The sequence below is a fragment of the Sciurus vulgaris genome (genome assembly GCF_902686455.1).
Source record: "Sciurus vulgaris genome assembly, chromosome: 10".
NCBI classification, from domain to species: Eukaryota; Metazoa; Chordata; class Mammalia; order Rodentia; family Sciuridae; genus Sciurus; species Sciurus vulgaris.
In genome coordinates, this window is record NC_136470.1 from 89,074,240 (window position 1) to 89,094,787 (window position 20,548).

Below are 20,548 nucleotides of genomic sequence, written 5' to 3' on the forward strand. Positions count from 1 at the left end.
TTGGGTTTCTGGGGTGGTGGACCAACTAGAGCGGCGCACCGTCAACATGGCGGCTGGGCTGCGGAAACGCGGCCGGTCGGGTTCCGCGGCCCAGCCGGCGGGAGTCTGCGGACAATGGCTACAACGCGCCTGGCAAGAGCGGCGCTTATTACTGCGGGAGCCGCGCTACACGCTGCTGGTGGCCTCCTGCCTCTGCCTGGCAGAGGTGGGCATCACCTTCTGGGTCATTCACAGGGTGGCATGTGAGTGCGCCGAAGTGGAGGGGGGAAGGGAGGGAGACCCGAACCCCTAGCCCAAAGCGAGTCCAAGACCCGGAACTCAAAACTAGGCTCTAGAGCTACTCATTTATCATTTGCAGAGTCATATCCCTTATCAGAGCCCCAAACCTGCTCGACAGAAAATCCCGCTTCTGTGACGAAGGGGACAACCCTAAAGGTTGGCCTTCTGTCCTGAACATACAGCCTGCCAGGCTAAGAAAACAAACCAACCTGGCCGTCGTTTCTGGGCCAGAATTAATGTGCGGCTACTGCTGCTTGTCTGTGTCTTTGGACACCTCACTTCCCTTCCCGAATCTCAACGTTCTCATCCATTTAAATTTTGAGGTCTTCGAAGTCCCTTCTCAACGATGGCATTTTGTGACCACTTGAATCCGTTTGGCATTATTGGTGGTTCTTTCCAGGCTGAGTCTAGACGCTGGGCTTAAGCCACCTAGGTTTCTTGTTAAAGACTATTCATTCAAAACATATTTATTGAGTACTTGTTATATGCCTAAAATGTTTTCACCTTGTTTTTTAATTACCTAACATTACGTTATGTGCCAGAGATTCAATGGTGAATAAGAGAGACGTGTATAAATACTTGGGCATATGGGTCTGAACTAAGATAAGTTAGTAGGCAATTACAGTATATCCCATTAATCGTGATAGTAGTAAGACAGAGTGCTATAAGAATTTAGGAGGGTCCAGGCATGTTGACACTCAACTATAATCCCAGTGGCTTGGCAACAGAGGCAGGAGGATTGCAAGTTCAAAGCCAGCCTCAGCAATTTAGCGAGACCCTGTATAAAAAAAAAAAAAAAAAATTAAAAAGGCCTGAGAATGTGGCTCAGTGGTTAAGACCTCTGAGTTCAATCCCTGGTACCAAAAAAGAAAAAAGAACTTAGGAGGGCCAGACCCCAGGAGTCAGGGAAAGTTTCATAGTGCTCCCTCTTGAAAGGTATGTAGGAACTAGCCAGATAAGGAAAGAAGAAAAAGGGAAGGGGATGGAAGTGGGTATCCTGTACCAAAAACCTCCAGGCAAAATAGAGAGCCCGATCCTTTGAAGAACTTAAATTTTTAGAGCCACAGTGTTGAAACTGGTCAGAATAGTAATGAGAGAGCAGTTGTACAATTGAGATCAAATCATAAAGAAATTTAACAGCATTGTAAGGAGACAGCATGGTTGTTAAAAACTTGGTACCCCCAATTCTACCCGTTCTAGTTCACCATCTTTAGCTAGTCATTTAACCTAATTAACTTTTAGGTTCCTTTCCTAAAAAAAAAAAAAAAAAAAAAAAATGGGAATAATCGAGATTGATCTTGATCTTCAAGGCCTTGGGAAATGATTGAAGGGTTTTAAGCAGAGAGACCTCATGATGATTGTATTTTGAGAAAACTGTTTTGTGCCAGGGTGGAATATACATTTAGTGGAGTGAAAGTAGAAGCCAGGAGACTAATTAGGATATTGTTGTGTAGTGGAAGCTACAGATTAGGTTTAGACCCCAAAATTGAGTATGTAGTAACAGAGAAAGATGAATTACTAGAGATATTTAAGATGAAAATAGAACTTGTTGACTCAGGGTTAGAAATGAGAGAGAAGGTGTATCAAAGATGTAATCCTGCTTCATGACCTGAGCAGGTAGGAGGTTGGTGATGCTATTAATGGAATCCAGGAAAGAGAGATTTGGAGAAGAAGGAAAAATCATGAGTTCATTTATAGACACATTGATTGAGTTTGAGATGCTTGAGTTCACCCAGAGAATAGGCCATTAGATAAGAGTGGAGATGGAAGTCCTGGGAATGAGCTGGAACTCTGCTTTGATATTCTGCAGACATGGTAGTATGGGGCAGGCAAATTCTGGATTCAAAAGTAACCAGACCATCTCATCCTCTTCCAGACACAGAGATTGACTGGAAGGCCTACATGGCCCAGGTGGAGGGCGTCATCAATGGCACATATGACTATACACAACTGCAGGGTGACACTGGACCTCTTGTGTGAGTTATTATAGGAGGTTGAGGGAGAATGTGAAGAGCTGGCTGGGTATCAGGCTGGTTAACCTGACCTAGTCTCACATTCCCCCTCATCTTCCAGCTACCCGGCTGGCTTTGTGTACATCTTTATGGGACTTTACTATGCCACTGGCCGGGGCACTGATATCCGCATGGCACAGAACATCTTTGCTGTGCTCTACCTGGCCACTTTGCTACTTGTTTTCTTAATCTACCACCAGACCTGCAAGGTGAGTCCATGCTACCAGGATCAGAGGGTCCCAACCTGGGATGGTGGGTTACGGGGATGGCCACGGTTGGGAGAACTGACCTTGTTCCCCACTGTGCCCATCCCTCAGGTACCTCCCTTCGTCTTTTTCTTCATGTGCTGCGCTTCTTACCGTGTCCACTCCATCTTTGTGCTGCGGCTCTTCAATGACCCAGTGGCCATGGCATTGCTCTTCCTCAGTATCAACCTCTTCCTGGCCCAGCGGTGGGGCTGGGGCTGCTGCTGTTTCAGGTTGACACCCTTCTGTTCTGGCCCCCTCTCTCACTTTCTGCATTTCCCTCTCTTTCTCTCCAGTTTTCTGCAGAAGAGGGAATAAGGGAATGAACAGATAATGTAGGTCACTCAGGGTCCCGCAAGCAAGTCCAGAAAGCCTCTATCTCCCATGTTCCTTCCCACACACATGCCCTCTTCCCCTCTTTCTCTTCATCCAGTGTTGGCGTTGCTCGGTGTACATTCTAAATACATCAGTATATGCTCATTCAGTTTGGACAGAGGGACTGCATACCCATTCCCTTTCTCCAGCCTCCTCTCAAGCTACCTAACCCTTCCTCAGCAGTTCTGAGTGTGGGTCTCATCCTGGAGCTTGCTGGTATGAGGCCAGGAGTTGCTGTGATGATGGTGGGTACATCTTCAAGCAAGGTACACAGCTTTGGAGCTGATCTTTACCCTTCCTGTCCCCTGCCCACTCCAGCCTGGCGGTCTCTGTGAAGATGAATGTGCTACTCTTCGCCCCTGGTTTACTGTTCCTTCTCCTCATGCAGTTTGGTTTCCGTGGTGCCCTCCCCAAGCTGGGCATCTGTGCTGTCCTTCAGGTATCTCTTCCTTAGTTTTCCCCTTGTTGATGAGGAGAAGGCCACTACTCTGACCTTCTTCTATTACTTGAGACTTTCTCAAATTGAGAGATAGGGTTTGGGAGTTGATTCTGAGATGGGCACCTTTAGTTTCCATAACTCTAAAAATTAGACTGTTGAAGAAGCTGGCCTATGAGAGGCTTTCCAGCTCTATTTATGAGTTGGTGAATCCTAACCTTAAAGCATTAGATTAGGATTATTTCCTGTTATTACCTATAAAGGAGCTCAAATCAGAGCCTCTTTAATGCCAGGTTCTGAACTGAGGTGGCTGTGGGGGATGACTTTTCTGGTATTCCTCGTAGACGTTAGGGAACCTCTGAGGCCTCTGTCCACTCTCACTCCCCTCAGTGATTAGCATGGAGGCTGGGGGTAAGCCTTGGCAGCTCTTCTGACATCACACTCATTCTCAGGTGGTGTTGGGGCTCCCCTTCCTGCTGGAGAACCCCATTGGCTATCTGTCCCGCTCCTTCGACCTCGGCCGCCAGTTTCTCTTCCGCTGGACAGTAAACTGGCGCTTCCTCCCTGAGGCCCTGTTCCTGCATCGAGCTTTCCACCTGGCCCTGTTGGCTGCCCACCTCACCCTGCTCTTGCTATTTGCCCTCTGCAGATGGCACAGGTGAGAAACGGGCAGTGCCATCGGCAGGGTTGGGGGAAGGAGTGAAAGGCCTGAGTTTTAGGAGCTATTTGGGGAGATGTTAAATTCATGGGGATGAGTCTAGAGTTTGGCCCACAATGGAAGCTTGATAAATTTCTGAATAACTTCTCCCCAGGACTGGGGAAAGTATCCTGTCGCTGCTGAAGGATCCCTCCAAAAGGAAAGTTCCACCCCAACCCCTCACACCCAATCATATCCTTTAAATAATGGATAGGTAAGTCTTGTCCACTTCAGGTGCAAGGTGGGGTCTCAGGTCTGTTGACCTCAGATGATTGGTGACCTGGGGAAGTGAAGGGGAGCCCATTCATAGAGCTCTTCTGTACCAAACACTGCCAAGCACTTTACATATCAATAGTTTTTTATTCTTTTGTTTTGGTGTTTACCAGGAATTGAACCCAGGGGCACTTTACCACTGAGCCATATCCCCAGTCCTTTTTTTGTATTTCATTGAGACAGGGTCTCACTGGATTGCTGAGGACCTCAGCTAAGTTGCTGAGGTTGGCTTTGAACTCACAATCCTCCTGTTTCAGCCTCCCGAGCTGCTGGGATTACAGGTGTGTGCCACCACACTCAGCAGTTTGTTCTTATTTTTTTTATTTTTAATTTTTTTAATATAGTAGATGGACACAATGCCTTTACCTTATTTTTTTAACATAATGCTGAGGATCAAACCCAGTGCCTCATACATGCTAGGCAAGTGCTCTACCGTTGAGCCACAACCCCAGCCCCCCAGCAATTTATTCTTTGTTTTTGTTTTTTGTTTTTGTTTTTGTTTTTGTTTTTGTTTTTGGTGCTGGGGATTGAACCCAGGGCCTTGTGCTTGCAAGGCAAGCACTCCACCAACTGAGCTATCTCCCCAGCCCCAGCAATTTATTCTTAATTCTAAATATTGATCTTCCATGATAGTGTACACACTCCTTGCCTGATACTCTAAGATATGTATATATTCTAACATTTAAAGCTCACAAGAGATAAGGATATACTCATTATCTTCATTTTCCAGAAAGCAAAATAAAGGCTTTAGGAGGTTAAGTAACTTGCTGACATCACATATCTAGTGAGGGATTCAAACTCACTAGGCTTTATGATCTGAAGTATGACTGTCTCCCTGTTAGATTAAGGAACAGGTCCAGAGAAGTTAAGAAATATGCCCAAGGTATGCATGTAGGAATGGCAGAGCCAGAGAGCTTTCTGAGTCCAAAACTTTTGCCCTGTTTGGGACCCACCCACCCCCAACTCTGCACCTTCTCTTCCTGTCCTTGACTATCACATACAGATTGTTTCTACCCTCTTCACCTCCAACTTCATTGGTATCTGCTTCAGCCGCTCCCTCCACTACCAGTTCTATGTCTGGTATTTCCACACACTGCCCTACCTCCTGTGGGCCATGCCTGCACACTGGCTCACACATCTGCTCAGGTACCAGCTGGGACACCCTGGGGGAGTGGGAAGGGCTAAGGGGATGTGTCTAGGGCATGTTGAAACTGGACAAAACCTGGGGCCTGTTTCTGATCTTTAGGTTGCTGGTGCTGGGGTTCATTGAGCTCTCCTGGAATACATACCCATCTACATCCTGCAGCTCAGCTGCCCTGCACGTATGCCATGCTGTCATCCTGCTGCAGCTCTGGCTGGGTCCACAGCCTTTCTCCAAGAACATCCAGCACAGCAAGAAAGCCCACTAAAATCTACCCTTTCCCTCCAGTTCACTCTCAGCACCCTGGGTGGGATAGACACTGTGCTCTTTAAAATAAACCTTTCCAAGTCCATCTCTGTGCACCCTATTTGGAGATAGGAGCATCTGGTCCCTGGACCCAGCTGTAAGAGGCATGTACAGAGCAGATAAAGAGCTCACTCAGGCAGTCTTAAGAGGCACTTTATTGCATAGGATTTGGGGACTGTGGTTCTCTCCCCTTCCCCTGTATTACACAGAGGAAGGGGCACAGGGTGGCAGGCACTTTTTGTGAGGGTAAGAGGATTCTAGGGAGGGAATGAGAAGCAGTGGAGGATAGGCTGACACCAGCCTACCCCTTCCCAGCACCGAGCAGCGGGCCCTGGGTGGCAGTGACTTGAGTATGTTGGGGACATCGGTTCCAGTGGAGGGTGTGCGTCACACATTTGCTGGACTGTAGCACAGCAGGTGCAGCTGCAGGTTCTGGTCCCAGTGGCGTAGTAGCAGGAAGAGTCCCCTGGCTGCAGCCTTGAGGGCAGCCAGGTCAAGACCATCAGGCAGGTGTTGGGCCCGTAGCCAGCAATCTGCCTTGGCTGCTGTCAGTTCCCACTCACTGAAGGCAGCAGCACAGCGGTGCTCCAGCCACGCAAGTGCCACAGCTGTAGCCCAGGTACGACCCCTAAGATCTGAGCCACCTAACCCTTCCGCCCCTTCTGAAGCCTCAGTATCTGAACCCCGCCCACTGTCCACCTGGCCTGGACCCTCTGAGCCTGAGCTGGGGGATGGGCTACAAGAGGCTGTGGCACTGTCACCCTGGCCAACACCAGGGCCCAGAAGTGCCCAGGGAGATGAGGCAGAGGTGGGGCTGAGGCTGGCACGGTGCACAGCAAATGGCGAAGCACGACACAGGCGCTCCTGAGGAATATGCACAGCAGCACAGAACGGTGCGTCCAGACGGAAGGAGCCTGGTGCTTCTTGTAGCCGCACCTGAGGAGAGAGGAGGTGGGGGGAGAAGTGAGCAGAGGTAGCACCCTGGCCCTGGGTGACACTACCCTCCACCTCCCGAGTCCTCACCAAGGGCAGGTAATCATGATCGCTGCCTTCACTGTTGCCTTCATTGGCCTGACCAGCCTTGGAACTACAGAGTCTCCGTCGGCGGCCCAGACTGAGCCTAGAGGAAGGCTGGTGGGGCAGGCGGCGAGGACCTCCCGTGGGAGTTGTGGGCTCCCCCAAAGCTGATTTGGAGTTGTCATTTTGGTCCAGGTCCCAGGTGCCTAACAGAGAGACTGAATTCCTGTGGTGGGTCCAGCCAATCCCAGCTGGTGGTCTCTAAGCCCTGATATCTCCTACCCTTTCCCCACATTTGGGCTATACCTTTAGGGTGGGCTGCAGTAGGCAGAGAAGTTACATCCAGATGGCCCTGAGAGGCATAAGTGCCTGGGGGCTCAGCTGACTCTGGAAGGGCACAGGAGACAGGAGTAAGGTTTGTCTGGATGGGTAGCTAGTGAGGTGAGAGCTGGACCTGAGAGGTCACCAGGGGAGGACTCCTACCTGAGCTCCGCACTTGCAGGACCCCGGGCAGGACCTCCCTGGTAGTGGCATCCACAGCTACTGGGCAGGTGAAACAGGAGGGAGCAGAGCTGACCTTGCTTGTCTGAAGGGCTCGAAGCCAGGACCTCCGGGCATGGCCTGTGAATCCAAGGAGCAGCATGCTGAATTCCCACCCTCTACAGAGGGCTGCATAGAAAAACAATGTACCCCACATCTTCTCCCTCTGTCTACTTTTAAACAGAGTAGTAGAGTACCCCTTTCGGGACCAGAACTAGCTATCACTCCCACCTTTGACAAGAAGTGGTCAAGCTGAACCCTCAACCCATAGGTGGAGCTTGGAACCTCTGACTACCCAGAAACTCAATAGACACTACCAAAGGAACATCGCCTTGTGCCCTTTCCTCTACTCATTTCACAGTGTCCAAAAGAATTTTTCTGAGGGAATAAAAATTTTCTGTCTGCATGATCCAATATGGTAGTCACTAGTCACACTAGTGCTAGTACCAAGCATTTCAAGTGTGGCTAGTGCGACCAAGGAACTAGAATTTAAACTGTTTAATTTTAATAGTCATTTCCAGAATAACAGATTTGTTTCTGAGTTGCAGCACTGATAATTGCAAATCATATTTCCCCCTGTATTGGCAGCTAGGAAGCTTACCAAGTTTGGGTCCCATGTTTTTAGGAGTATATAATTTTATGGTGTACATCTTTAATATAATCTAATTATTGGCTCCCTTTATTTTCATTTCTCTCATTGTCTTGCTTAATTTCTGACCTTGAGCTACCTTGAATCCTTTATGAGCAAACTGAGGAAAAGAGAGTGATCTAACAGATGCCTATACCTCTGCTGCTTTCTGTCCTATGCCCTTGGGCCCCAGCTGGGCCACTAGCAACTCACCCCTGTCAGCTGTGGTCTCAGCCCCTCCTCGGAGAGCCAGCTGTTCATTATCTCGGACCACTGAGGCTGCTGTCAGTCGGTGGAGTGCTTGGTCCCAAGCAGCTTCTCTTACAGCGACTGATGGAGGCTGTGAGGCATCCCCAGGGCCCCACAGTGTCTCCAGCCCAATACCCACCTCCCAGCACATAGGTTGCTCCCCACACAGGGCCCGGATCACCACATGGCAACGTGGAGCCTGGGGAGGCAGTGGCACTGCTGGAGGGGTTGGTTGCCTATTGGGGGGCACAGCTGTGAACAAGAAGGGTGGTTCCATCAACATATCCCAGTCCATTGGAGCTGGGGAGAGCAGGTTTCCTGGGGAGAAAAGACAGCAGGGACAATGGTTATGTGGTGTCCCAGGCTCCATCTCCCCAAGGCCTCCTTGATATTAGAGAATCCAGCCCCACTTCCAGCCCTTACCTGAGTCATCCAGGCCCTGCCCCAGCTGTCGGCCTGACTCAAAGCCTTGCCCATCTGGTACTGCACCCAGAGAGGGTTGTCGGGGTCGGCCAGGGACTGGGTTTGCCCGGCCTGGTGGAGATGAGAGACTTCGGCCAGCTAGAGCCGCTCTGTGCCTACGGCCCAGCACCTCAGCGCTCAAGGCTCCTGCCTGCATGTGAGATGTGGGGCCACTGGTCAAGGGCTGCAGAGTCCCTGGCCATCATATATACATAGGCTACATGCTCCTTGTCATCTCTCTACTCCCTATTCCCCACTTAAAGCTGTTGCGTATCTGTTTTTGTTTATGTCCCTTCTTTGCCTAGTTAATTTCTTCTACTACTTATTCTTCCAGACATGGCTTTTACTTTCCTGACTCCTCTGACAGAATTAGCCATCCTGACCTGGAGCCCTTATAGCCATCACAGGTTGTTGCGCGGTGTCATCATTATAAATTTAATCATCTATCTGTCTAGACTTAATAAACATTGCACAATGTCTGATGCACAGCAGGTGGTAAATGTTTGCTGGATACATGGTGGTTGAATGTGGGCTGGATCTCACCTTGAATGGAGACTGTGGGGGTGCAGGCAGCGGGCAGGAACGGGAGCCTATAGGTTCTCCCCAGGCCAGGCTGCGGCAGCCCTGCTGAGAAGGAGGATCCAGGGGAAAACAGCCCTCAGGGGACCCAGGGCCTTGGGAGCCTGGGGACTCGCTGCTGCCTGTGGAGCCGGGGCCTGGTTCGGGACTGGCAGAGCAGTGGGTGAGCACATACTGTTCCCGGATGTATGAGGACTGGAAGATGCGGCGCCATATGGCTGTGTCATTGGATGGATTGGGTCCAGGGTCTGTGACTGGGTCTGTCAGAGCATCAGTACCTGCTGGAGGCAAGAGAATGGGCTCCAGCCCTGACCTCTCCCATTGCCCTCTCCAACACAGCCATACATACACTAGGATACTCACTCTGCTCTGAGTCCCCAGCAGTCCATGGGCTGGACAGCTCTGCTGACACAGTGCCTGTTTCCAGTGGCTCTGAGGTGCCAGTGGGCTCAGTGCCAGGGCTGGCAACAGATGGTGCCTCCTCTGGGGATGGGAACACAGAACCACCCAAGCTGTGCCAGCCAGGCTCTTGGCCCTAGGGAGAATAGCATTGAGGGAAAAAAATTGATTGTAGCTATATACTACCTCTTTCCAAGGAGAAGTTAAGATGGTTCACAGCAAAATTTGAAAGCCCAGTACTAAGGAAGGAGGAAGCACATTAACCATAAGGGTTAATAGAAGTGCTGTGGAGTTGAACTTTAGGTTAGACCTGAGCTTCCTAGCAGCCAGGCAAAAAAGCTAACTGTAGCTGGTATGGTGGTACATGCCTATAATCCCAGCGACTTGGGAGGCCGAGGCAGGAAGATCTCAAGTACAGAGCCAGCCTCAGCAACTTAGTGAGGCCCTAAGCAACTTAGTGGAAACCCTGTCAAAAAATAAAAATAAGAAAGGGCTGGGGATGTGGCTCAGTGGTTAAGTGCCCCTGGGGGTTCAATCCCTGGAACAACAACAATAAAAACTGTTTTACACAACTCTTATAATCAAAAATAGAGGAAGCATGTTTAGCTCTGGAGCAAGAGATAGTTTTGTGTTTTAAAAAAAAAACAAACCCTACTCTTCCTCACATTCCTACTATGTGTCAAGTATCCTGCTAAGGGCATTGTACTATGGAAAACATTTACGTAAGAAGGAATGGGCTCAAAGAGGTTAAGTGACTTGCCTAAATCAAATGGCTAGCAAGTGGCAGAGTTGGGATTTGAGACTGCATCTCTGCTGAGCTCATCTGTCACTGAGCATTTAGATGGTGGATTTTTATTTATTTTTTATTTTATTTATTGTTGTGGTGCTGGGACTCAAACCCAGGACCTCAGGCAAGCACTCTACCACTGAGCTACATCCCAGCCCCTGAATAGTGCTTTCTATCAGACACAGATAGTGAGCAAGTTTTGACATAAACCTCACAGCAAATGCTGGAGTTGTTTGGTGGCTGTGTGTTTTAGTGACCTCTGATAAAAACTAAGGACAACAATTTACAGAATAGCTCAGTGGAAGACCTCATGAGGCGGACAAGAAGGCCCAGTGGGATCTGTTTGAGGCCCTAGGGGACAGTAGGGGAGTTTGACAGAGAAAGGTGCAGGAAAGAAGGGATTTGAAGAGATGCTGGGACTTCGGCCACCCAGGCCCACCTACCACACCAATCCCAGGCTTACCACTGGAGGGTGGGGCCGGAAGCCATCCACCCTGAAGAGTGAGCAGTAACCCAGCAGTTGGTCCCCAGGGTAGAGAGCTGGGATTTCCCGGGGAGTCAGGAGAGCCTCCACGGCATCGGGCACAAACCAGTCCACAGAAATGTCACTCAAAGCAGGCTCCAGTGCCTTCCGTAGAGCCTGCACCAGCTGTGGGGAGGGACCAGAGAGAGGACATCAGAGAGAAAAGAGTGTTATAGCCAGACAGAAAGGCTGCCTTTCCCAAACCCTGCTGCCCTCTGTCTAATGCTGGGCTGATAGGGAACAGGGTGAGTCTGAGGTCAGGAGAAGGAATATGGGTAGAAGCAAGCAAGGGGAACCAGTGCTCAGTCCTCGGGGCTTGATCTGTCTCTTGGCCTGATCTTTGCCACATAGATGAAGCAAGACTTCATGAGGATAGGCTCATATACAGAACAAAGCTGAGTTAAGATTTGGGGGATAGTCAGATGCTGTGCCCTATATCTTTGGTCTTCCACAGCATCCCACAGCAGTACCAACCCACAGTTCTTCTCCTGGCTGGCATCTTCTCAAGGAGAGGAAAGATTAGAGTAAGGAGAAGACTTGGTGAGGATACCAAGAGACCCCATGGTCTGACCGAGTTACTTCAGATTTGATGTGTAACTTGGGAGGATTTGTAAAAATATAGAACAGGATCCAGGCTCAAACTCACCATGGGCTGCAGCCTCTCTCCAGGCCTCAGGAAGTAAGCCTGGCCCCTGCTGAGGGCAGACAGATCCTGGAGCAGCTGGCAGCAATCAGGCCCCAGCGCAAAGGAGAAGCACCTGACAGGAAGGGAAGCAGCTGTGACCTTCAGGAGGCTTTGGGTGGAGGGACCAATCTTAGGCTCTGCCCACTCCATACCTGGCTGCCCCTCTGTGCCACCTCATGAGCTCCAGGGTTTGGTGAGTAGTGACAGCCATGGGTGAGACAGCAGTGAGCAGGAACAGCTGTCGAGGGTGGGCCTTCTGCTGGGGCTGCCCCAGGGCCCAGTCCAGTGCAGCCAGTATATCTGAGGGACCACTCCCAGCCTGCAGGGTCTCAATGCTCTCACAGATCAGCTGCACAGTGTCCTGGAGAGAGGAGGCGAGGCTGGGCTGGGTTGGGCTGAAACATCTCTAAGAGACCCCCAAATCCCTGCAAGACTCACATCACTGCAAGACCGGCTCTCTGGGAAGAGTGGCTGCACCGAGGTCCCAAACATGGCCAGGTTGACAAGTGTCTGAGTTGGGAGGGACTTCACAGCCAAAACAATGGCATCCTGGAGAGGGCCAAAGAGGGCAGCATGAGGCAGGTCCTGCAGGCATTGGCAGAAAACAAGGGACTCCAAAATACTTGTCTTCTCTAGGCCATGATTAAAATGAGGTCTAGATAAAATCACCTAGAAGAGGCCTGAGTGTGTGAGACCATGGGACCCTAGGAGTATGAAGCAGCCTTTGTGTGTGAGACACATTCGTGTATGGGAATTCGGAGGTATATGTGAAACTCTGGTCTCTATGATTAGGTTTCAGAGTGTGACTATATAGGAGAGAAGTTTTTAAAATATGAGAGAGACAAATATTTGTGTATAAGAAAGAAAGAGATTGGGGGAGGGAACGGGGGGAGTTGAGAAGGGCTCACTCTCCAAGGGCTCTCTCTTCCTGAGGAGTTTCTGTCTGGTTCCTCTTTGGAAGTTGGTGTTTTACGCAACAAGGCAACTCCTGGCTTGAGAGGCTGCCCGCAGCCCACCTCAGACCATTGCCCCGCCCAAGCCTAGGGCTGTCCCACAATCCCCACGGGCCTTGTGTGTTGCGCAGCTGCCATCCAACAGAAAGAGAAGCTCCCTGGTAGCCGTGCCCAGGTGTCCTGGCCTGGAGCTCAGATCCGGGCAGAAACTCAGCACCAGCACTGGGTTCAGCAAGATGTCCTTGTGGAAACGTCGCTGCAGGAACCACACCTAAGCATAGGAGCCCCAAGTCAACCTGGGCCAGGTTTTAGTGCAGCTCTGTCCAGGGTAGGCCAGTGGGACCTGGCTCTGAGAACTTTTTGTGATTCACCTAGAGAGGACACCTTTTTGTAGTGGGAAGAGGCAGGTGCTGTACTCTGCCTATGTCAGACCTAGCCTCCATCCTCTGAGACATATCCCAGAGAGACTTATGTGGGTGAGTCTTCCTGTGATGATACTCATATATCCCATAATGGGTTGGGATGAGCCACTACGAGGTTTTGCTGAGAGAAGAGCCCCAAACCCATCCCAAGTTGCACCTGTTTGCCTGCTCTTCATGCTTTCTTACAGTTTGCATGAAGGCCAGAGGCCATACCTGCCGGTCCCCATCACTGTTCCTTCGCTGTAGCCTCTGGAAATCTCGACGGGCCCTCATCCGGGCCTCATATTCTGATGCACTCAGGCTGCCAGCCTCCAGCATTAAGTGTGGCTGATGGGGCTCTGAGAAGAGGGGATACAATTCTGTCAGGGAAGTCTCTATCCCTGGACCTCAACTGTCCAGTCCTCTTGTCTTAAGAGTACCCTGAAGGTGCAGCCTCCCTGAACCACAGGGTCCACCCTCACTGAGATGATTCAGTCCATCTGTCCTGGGGCCCAGAAATCTATACTTGAAAACTGCTTAGGTTATTCCTAAGCAGGTCAGGGCCAGCCCATTGTGTCCCAGTCTCTCACCACTGGGGTATAGCAGGATCTCCAAGGGCCGGTCACATGGGTGACCCTCTGCCAGTGTAACACAGATGGTGGCTGCAGAGCTGGCATGAGGGGGGGCATCTGCTCGCAAGGCATGGGAGGGACTCTCCAGGCCTGAGGGACAGAAAGGCAGGGAGGAGTGATGGTCACTTCACCCCAAACCAGTATTAAGGGCATGATATCATCTTCTCTGATGATAGTTGCTGTAGGCTGGGACTATGGCTGATCCAGCTCAACTCTCAGAATCTGATCAGTAGGGTCTGATGGACAGGGGAGAATCTATTTTCATGGGCTGGGACATGTGTTCTTAGTCTGTTCCTGGCTGGTGAAAGGATTGTACACCAGCCAATTAGCATCCTTCTCCATCTCTTGCACAAAGAAAATCCACTTCAGCATTTGGACTGGTCCCATAGTACATATTTCTCTTGCCATTGTTGGGCATAGGGTATAAATAAACTACATTGATAAAACTAGGTTGGGTATAAGTAGCCAGGGGATGCTCCTACCATCAGACTGAAGGTTCCAAAGGCTTAGGTCCCTGAACCTTAGGGCCCCAGCCCCTCTGGCTCACTACCCTCACCTGGTCCTGTTCCTCCCATTCCTAAGGCTTGAATTATTTCCTAGTCTGCTATAGTGGGAGGGATGGGTCAGGTCAGACCAGATGCACCCACCTGCCAGCAGGCATGGCCCAGACACAAGCATCTCGAAGGAGAAGGTATATGGGGCAGGACAGCGGGCAGGGCCTGAAAACACGTCTGGAGGGGCAGGTGGCTCCTCCCAGGCCAGCCCTTCCTCCTCAGGGCTGCCTGCCCCGAAGCAGCTGGTGGGGCTGGAAGGGAGCATGAGGAGGGTCACTGGGCCACCATGAAGGGCTCCAGCCCCTCCGGCTGACTGCCCCCTCCCTTTTTCACCCTGTCCATCCCCCAGAGCATCCTGCTGAGGCCCCCTCACCCGCACTAGACCCAGAGAAGCCGAGGGAGGGACGAAGAGAATCACCATAGGCCCAACCTGTCGTCACAGAGCCCCGGAGGCCTGGGGGGCCCTGGTGGGCCTGGTGGGGCCAGTGGGGTGAGCACAGTGGGCAGAGCCACATGCAGTACCCCATCAGGCCTGGAGGGTAGCTCCCGACTGCTGCACAGGGTCACTGTCATGGTGCCAGCCGCAGCGATAAGGCCCGTGGGCAGCACCAGCGTGGACCGGGCCTGAGCCAGATCCAAGACAAGATGACCTATGATGAGTGAGAAAAGGAATCAGAGGGGGAGGGAAGTGGAGGAAATGGGGGAAGATAGAGGAGGGAGTGGGAAATAATGAGTCAGGGAGTCTGGGCAGAGGGGACTTTGTATGGTTGACAGGACACCGTGTTAATGCGCTAGTGATGCAGGATGAACACATGAGACGAACAGTGGTAGCAAAGGCAGGTTGGGAATGGAGGGATCTGGCTGTCATCATGCAAGGGAGCAGTGACCTCACTGCTAAAGGACTGATGAGAAGGAGGCATATCCATTTTCAAGGTTCTGGGGGAACTATACCATCTGCCTCTCTTGTCCTGCCTGTTCCTTCCCATTCAACCTTTGGATACTGTCTTTCTAAAGGATTCTCCCTTGTGGACAGCACTTCCCTTAGGTCTAGGACCCACAAATCCCCTGCTCATGAACCATCAGGGACTCCTCAATGCCCACTAGAATGGCTCCAGATTGTTTCCACCTGGGAGGAGCTTAAAGACAGCAATCTGCTTGAAATCAGACTATAGGACATAAACTGCATTTGCATGTTTTATTTAGATCGCGGGTTCATTTGAGGACTGTGGAGTTGGGTAGTCACCACTGCTGCTGGACGTGTATACCACCTACACAGTCTTCCCCCGTCCACCTTTATAGCCCTACTTTACCTCACTTCCCCACAATAATAAATATTCATCTTTTTGAGAAATACTTGCTGAATAAAGAGAAGAAAAAGATGGAAGAAAAGGAAAGAAGAAAGTTAAGAAGGAAGAGGACTTCCATTCAGGAAGTACAGTAGAGAGTGCAGCATTGGCCTTTGAGTCTCAGCTCTGTGACTTCTAATTGTATTCTCTGACAACCATCTTAGGAGCCTTGGTGTTTTCATCCATAAAACTGTCTCTCTAAGATTGTGGTGAGGAATATATGAGATAATGTATGCAAAGCACCCAACATACAAGTAAGTGGCCATTGCTACCATAAAAGGGGGATGGGAACAATGCACATTACATACCTCTCTCAGATTCAAATAAGGTGATATCAGTGTCTGGACTTTGTAAACTGTAAATCACTACAAACCTGAGTCATTGTATCACCATTACCCAGTGATACAAACCTTGTTTATACCATTGTTCCTACTCTCCACTCCACCAAGTCCTACCCTTCTTTCAGTCAAATGCTGGCTCCACCTCCTTCTGGAACATTCCTGGGGCCTGGGCCCAGAGCTCACTCTTGCCTTTAACCATCTGCAGGGCTTATGCCAACTCTCAATACCACTGGATTCTGTCTCTCTACTTATCCAGATGGTAAATCCCATGAGCAGGGTTGAATGAATATATGAATGAATAAAGGAAAGAATGAAGTGCAAGCCACAGAGCCTAGCCCAGAGCTGGACTGCTGGACTCCTATCTTCTCTGGCAGTGCTGACTGGGCCCTTTGGGCCAGGTTCTATGTGACATACTGGGACTTGGAGATGGCCAAAACACAGTCCTAAGCTCAGGAGATAATTCTTCAAAGGGGGAGAGAAGACACGCATACCTGTGACAATTACTCCCCCTAATAAGTGCTATAATGAGGTGGTACAAAGGCTAGGGAGCAAGGGAAGAGTGTAATTAATTATTTGTGAAGTAAGGGCAGGTTTCCTAAGGAGTGATATTTGAGTGGATCTTTAAGGACAAGTGCAAATGTGCTCATTAGAAGATGGGAAGATAGAACAGTGAGGTGTAAAACGACTTGTTGGTAAGGCCAGTGCTTGTGGTACCTAGGGTAAGATGGGGTCTAGAGGAACAGAATGAGGTGAATGAGGACCTGGGCTACTGTGCAGATAATTTGCACTTGATCCAGGAGCTGACTGGTTCACACCGCCCTGGCAGAGGAGGTGTGTAACCTAAAAGAAGAGGCTGCGGGGAGGGGGGGGGGTGTCAGCTGCGGGCCAGTTGCTTCTTTTGCCACACCCCGAGATCCTATGACCGCCTGGGTAGTAAGGGCTGGTGATGCCCCAACAAGCTTTGTGCTGCTTGCTGTATCTATCTCCATAGCAGAAAATCTCGGGCCAGGTCTGGGCCACATTCCCCGAGTTCTTGGAGCAGATCAGGTGCCCACTCCACGACTGTTGGATAAAGGGATGAATCAATGAATGAAAAACCAACCAACCAAACAAACAAAAAAAAAAAAACCCCAGTGGCTGGAGCAAGGTGGGGGAGGGGTGGGAGACTGAGCAAGAGCAGGAACCTGAGCTTTGGCTGGCATTCAGGAGCTCGGGCTGCAGGCGACCGGGACTCACCCTGCGCGCAGCGGCGGGGCGTAGAGGTCCCCAACCCCGGGCCCAGCGCGCGGCAGCAAGCGGCCTGCGAGCGGCGCCGACTCTGCAGCTGGAAGGAGACGCGCCGTCCCGCCGCCTCGGCCTCGAAGCCCGATACCACTTCGGCCTCTGCCAGCGGGTACACGAACACGCCTGCCGGGAGGAGAGGGCAGAAGGCGGCGTCGGACCCCGCCCGGCACCCGCTCCCACCTTCCTGCGCCCGCACCCGGTCTCACCATCCACCGGCTGCGGCTGCGGGTTGCGGTAGGTGAGCCGAGCCCGCAGGCTGAGGCAGGGTCCGTTGGCGCAGGCCCGGACCCAGGAGTCGGTGAGGGGTAGCGGCGTCCAGCTGGAGGGGCAGTACAGGCCCGGCATGGTGCCAACAAGTCGGCCCTGCGGGAGCAGGGTTTCGTGAAGCCGGTGCGCAGCGCAAGTCCCGGGTGCCGCACCCGGAGCTCCTGAAAGCCAGTCTCAAGAGCTGAACTCAGGCCCTGGACGCATGCCTGCAAGGGGCGCAAAGCTGAGCCGCGGGACTCTCCCCAGGCTGACAGGTGGCAGGGGAAGATAAGAAAGGGAGGTCGGGGATGGCGACACGGGCATCTTCGCGCGTTACCTGGGAAGCCGGGGCTGAGCACAGCTCAGGGCAGTGCGGGGTCCCGGGGAGCGGAGGGTTAATGATTAACCGGCGCTCCCGGCGCCCGACAGTCCCGCCGCGGGCTCCTCTGGGGGTGGGGGTAGGGGGTTGTCACAGCTGTTCCATCACCCGCTCTGGGCCTCACCGCCACCCCCGTACCTGTCGGCCCCCGGGGGCTCCCCGTAGCTGCCAGCTGTCGGAAGTGGCGCGGGTGGAGAGATAGAAGATGCTCTGGGTGGGGATCAAAGGTTTAAAGGGCCAGCTTCCTCCCAGGTGCCCCCAGCCCAGCAAGGGACAGGAGAGGTGGGGGTGGGATGGGGAGTCGAATAGACTGCAGTCTTTATCTCTCCAGGTCCTTAACTGCAGCAAAGGGCTGCAGACCTAAGTGGAGGGTTTGGAGTAGAAAGAACGAGACAGGGAAGCGAAAAGAAGGGGTCTTTGGGAGGCCAAACCAAGAAAGGTGTCGGAGAGTCTGTGCGATCCATCCAGTGCACCCCTCCCCACCCTGGCTGAGTGATCTGGGAGTGGAGAGCTGCTGCAGTCGCCGCGGTGTCCACAGAGGATGCCGCGGGCTGAGACTTGAGATCGGCCCCCCTCCCTGCGGGCAGCCCCAATCTCACCCTGGCTCCTCCGCGGAGTTCTGGGCGTCGCGACCCGACAAGGATGGGTTGTGCAGCTTCTGTGTTGTGCAGCCTGAGTTCAGGTTCGCACCGAGTCCCGACACCTGCAGAGACCCGGCTCGGGACTCCAGCGGCGGTCGCTGTGATCCTGGAAGGGGCGCGGGCAGTGCCGGTGGTGGTCCCGCCCCCGCTCCCAGAGGCCACCCCTGCCGCCCGCCTCCGCCCCGCCCGCCGCTGCGACTGGCCGCGCTCCCCCTCCTGCGGGCGCGGTAGCGCCTCGGCTCCAGCCCCGGCGGCTGGAGCCCGGCAGTGCACCGCAGTGCGGGGACCGCGTTCGGGCCGCCGCTCAGCCCGCATCGGTGCGGGACCCAGGCCTCTGAGGACCCACCCCTTCAATCCTTGGCGAGGCGAGGCATCCTTTGAGCGCGCAGAGCCGCTCAGTCTGCGACCCCCAACAATGTAGCGACCCCAGCCATCCCACCTACTCCCCGCCCTGGGTAGGCTTCCCGTCACTGCAGTGACCCTCCCTTCTCACTGCAGCGAACCCCAGCTCCCCACCACAGTAGGATTCTTCCTCCAAGAAGCCAGCCCCTGTCCTCTACAGAGTGCTCCTTAATTACTGCAGAAAACCTCCCCCATTTCTGCAGGGTACCTTTAGCAGTTGTGGTCACTTCAGTGACCACTCACTCCAAGCGAGGCTCCCCCATCACTGCAGCGACTTCCCCGCACCCGGAAGCAGCCAGTGTTGCCACTACTGCAGCGCCATCCTCCTACTCTTGCTGGAGAGGATGTGCAGGATGACTCCCTCCGGCTATAACCCCCTGGTTTCTGACGTTGCCTGGAGCCTTAAGAGTGAAGTCTTCCAGCCTATGGCTGCGGACTGTCCCTGTCACAGCAGTGAACCCACACACACACACCCATCCATGCAGCGCCTCCGGAGAAAACATCTCTGCTTCTAAAACAGGTCCCTAGTTATTGACAGGGTGTTCATGTGTTTGACCCCGTACCCCTGCCAAAGATTAGGCAAGTCTGTAAAACTTCTTCCAGGCTCTGGTGGGAGAGGCTGAGAGCCTTGGGGGAAGTGAGCGTGTTCCAGGGCCACCCATGCAAGCTTTCTTACAGATGGCCCTCATTCTGCAGAGAACTTAAGGAGAGCTGGCAGTGTGGGGCAGCCAGGGGCCAGCAGCCTTTCCAGACAGACTCAGGCTTCTCACCCCACCCATTAACTCCATCCTTCTAACTCCAATCACCATCAGCACACTGGCCCCTGGGGATAGACTGCCTCCTCCAGCACCTGAGCCCTTAACCCCAGCGCTCTCCCTCACTCAAACCACTTAGCATAACAGAGATAGCTTGGCCTTCCCCCCAGGCAACTTCAGGATGGAAATGCACAGGACAATATAGAGAGTACAGACGCTGTGACACCAGTGTAGTCCACTGGACACTCCAGCTGACCACCAGCTCTGTTCCTTCCATACTGCCTGAGCCACTAGCCCCTCTTCTTTCTCTGCTGAACCCATCCAGGTCTTAACACTAGGGAGAATCAGTGGATGAGCTGATGGTCCCTTCAGGGTGATACAGGCTCCCGACAGAACTACCCTTGCTCCTGACAGCCCCATGGAGACCCAGGCAATGCCCACCTTCCCCAAGGGCCTTATGTTCTGCCCCTTCTGCAAATGAACCAGAGTCACGTGTGCCTCTCAGGCCAAACATGCAGGAAGCTATCATCTGGGAGATGTGTACACAAAGAAGGGAAGAAGATGCCCTTGTCTTTGGTCCTGAGGAGAACTTGGATATAAAATAATCTTCCAGGAAGATGGCGTCCCTATGGGAGATCAGACACATGCATGGGCAGAAGCCATCCTGTGCTAGAAACTGAATTGGCCTTGAGATCCTGTTGGGAAAGCTGTCTTAGCAAGGTAAATCAAGGCAGAGACAGACAGCAGCTCCACAAGACACCGAGAGCATGCTGCAGGATGGGGCAGGCCAGCACAGGCTTCCTGGCTCCACATCCAAAAAGGGGTTCTAAGGTCCAGCTAGAAGGCACACTGGTGGTGGGGTGCCAAAATGGTAGCTGAAGGTATGAGGGGACAGCACAGCCCCAGAGGGTTCAGGTGCCTAGTTCCCGGAGGTAGGTGAGATCTGATGTAGCTCTGAGGGATGCCTGGAGCTGGTGTGGT

At 52.4% G+C, this 20,548-nt stretch overlaps 2 protein-coding genes across 12 annotated transcripts; one reads left to right on the plus strand and one right to left on the minus strand.

Moving 5' to 3' along the window:
- Window positions 1–6: 6 nt before the first annotated feature.
- Window positions 7–5,810, plus strand: ALG3 (ALG3 alpha-1,3- mannosyltransferase). Of its 3 annotated transcripts, none has more exons than XM_079100360.1 (9): window positions 7–242; window positions 2,156–2,255; window positions 2,353–2,500; window positions 2,609–2,769; window positions 3,230–3,350; window positions 3,800–4,005; window positions 4,160–4,235; window positions 5,318–5,463; window positions 5,564–5,810. In XM_079100360.1, exons 1-9 carry the CDS (start codon window positions 47–49, stop codon window positions 5,724–5,726), a joined length of 1,317 nt encoding a protein of 438 aa, XP_078956486.1. In that variant the 5' UTR covers window positions 7–46; the 3' UTR covers window positions 5,727–5,810. The 3 variants fall into 3 exon arrangements, with proteins under 3 accessions (XP_078956486.1, XP_078956488.1, XP_078956487.1); XM_079100361.1 differs by having other exon boundaries at window positions 8–205; window positions 4,160–4,236; window positions 5,317–5,463; XM_079100362.1 differs by lacking the exons at window positions 4,160–4,235; window positions 5,318–5,463.
- Window positions 5,811–5,825: 15 nt separating this feature from the next.
- VWA5B2 (von Willebrand factor A domain containing 5B2) lies at window positions 5,826–19,166 on the minus strand. 9 transcript variants are annotated; one of them, XM_079100352.1, is made up of 20 exons: window positions 19,021–19,166; window positions 17,351–18,516; window positions 17,097–17,267; window positions 14,604–14,823; window positions 14,267–14,424; window positions 13,578–13,709; window positions 13,222–13,346; window positions 12,702–12,857; window positions 12,072–12,182; window positions 11,786–11,994; window positions 11,595–11,706; window positions 10,889–11,074; window positions 9,603–9,774; window positions 9,204–9,517; window positions 8,622–8,811; window positions 8,163–8,516; window positions 7,265–7,402; window positions 7,088–7,168; window positions 6,788–6,999; window positions 5,826–6,700 (listed from the first exon to the last, which is right to left on the minus strand). In XM_079100352.1, the coding sequence occupies exons 2-20, from the start codon at window positions 17,487–17,489 to the stop codon at window positions 6,152–6,154; spliced, it is 3,729 nt and encodes a 1,242-aa protein (XP_078956478.1). In that variant the 5' UTR covers window positions 17,490–18,516; window positions 19,021–19,166; the 3' UTR covers window positions 5,826–6,151. The 9 variants fall into 9 exon arrangements, with proteins under 9 accessions (XP_078956478.1, XP_078956477.1, XP_078956476.1 ...); XM_079100351.1 differs by having other exon boundaries at window positions 9,204–9,520; XM_079100350.1 differs by having other exon boundaries at window positions 14,592–14,823.
- Window positions 19,167–20,548: the final 1,382 nt, after the last annotated feature.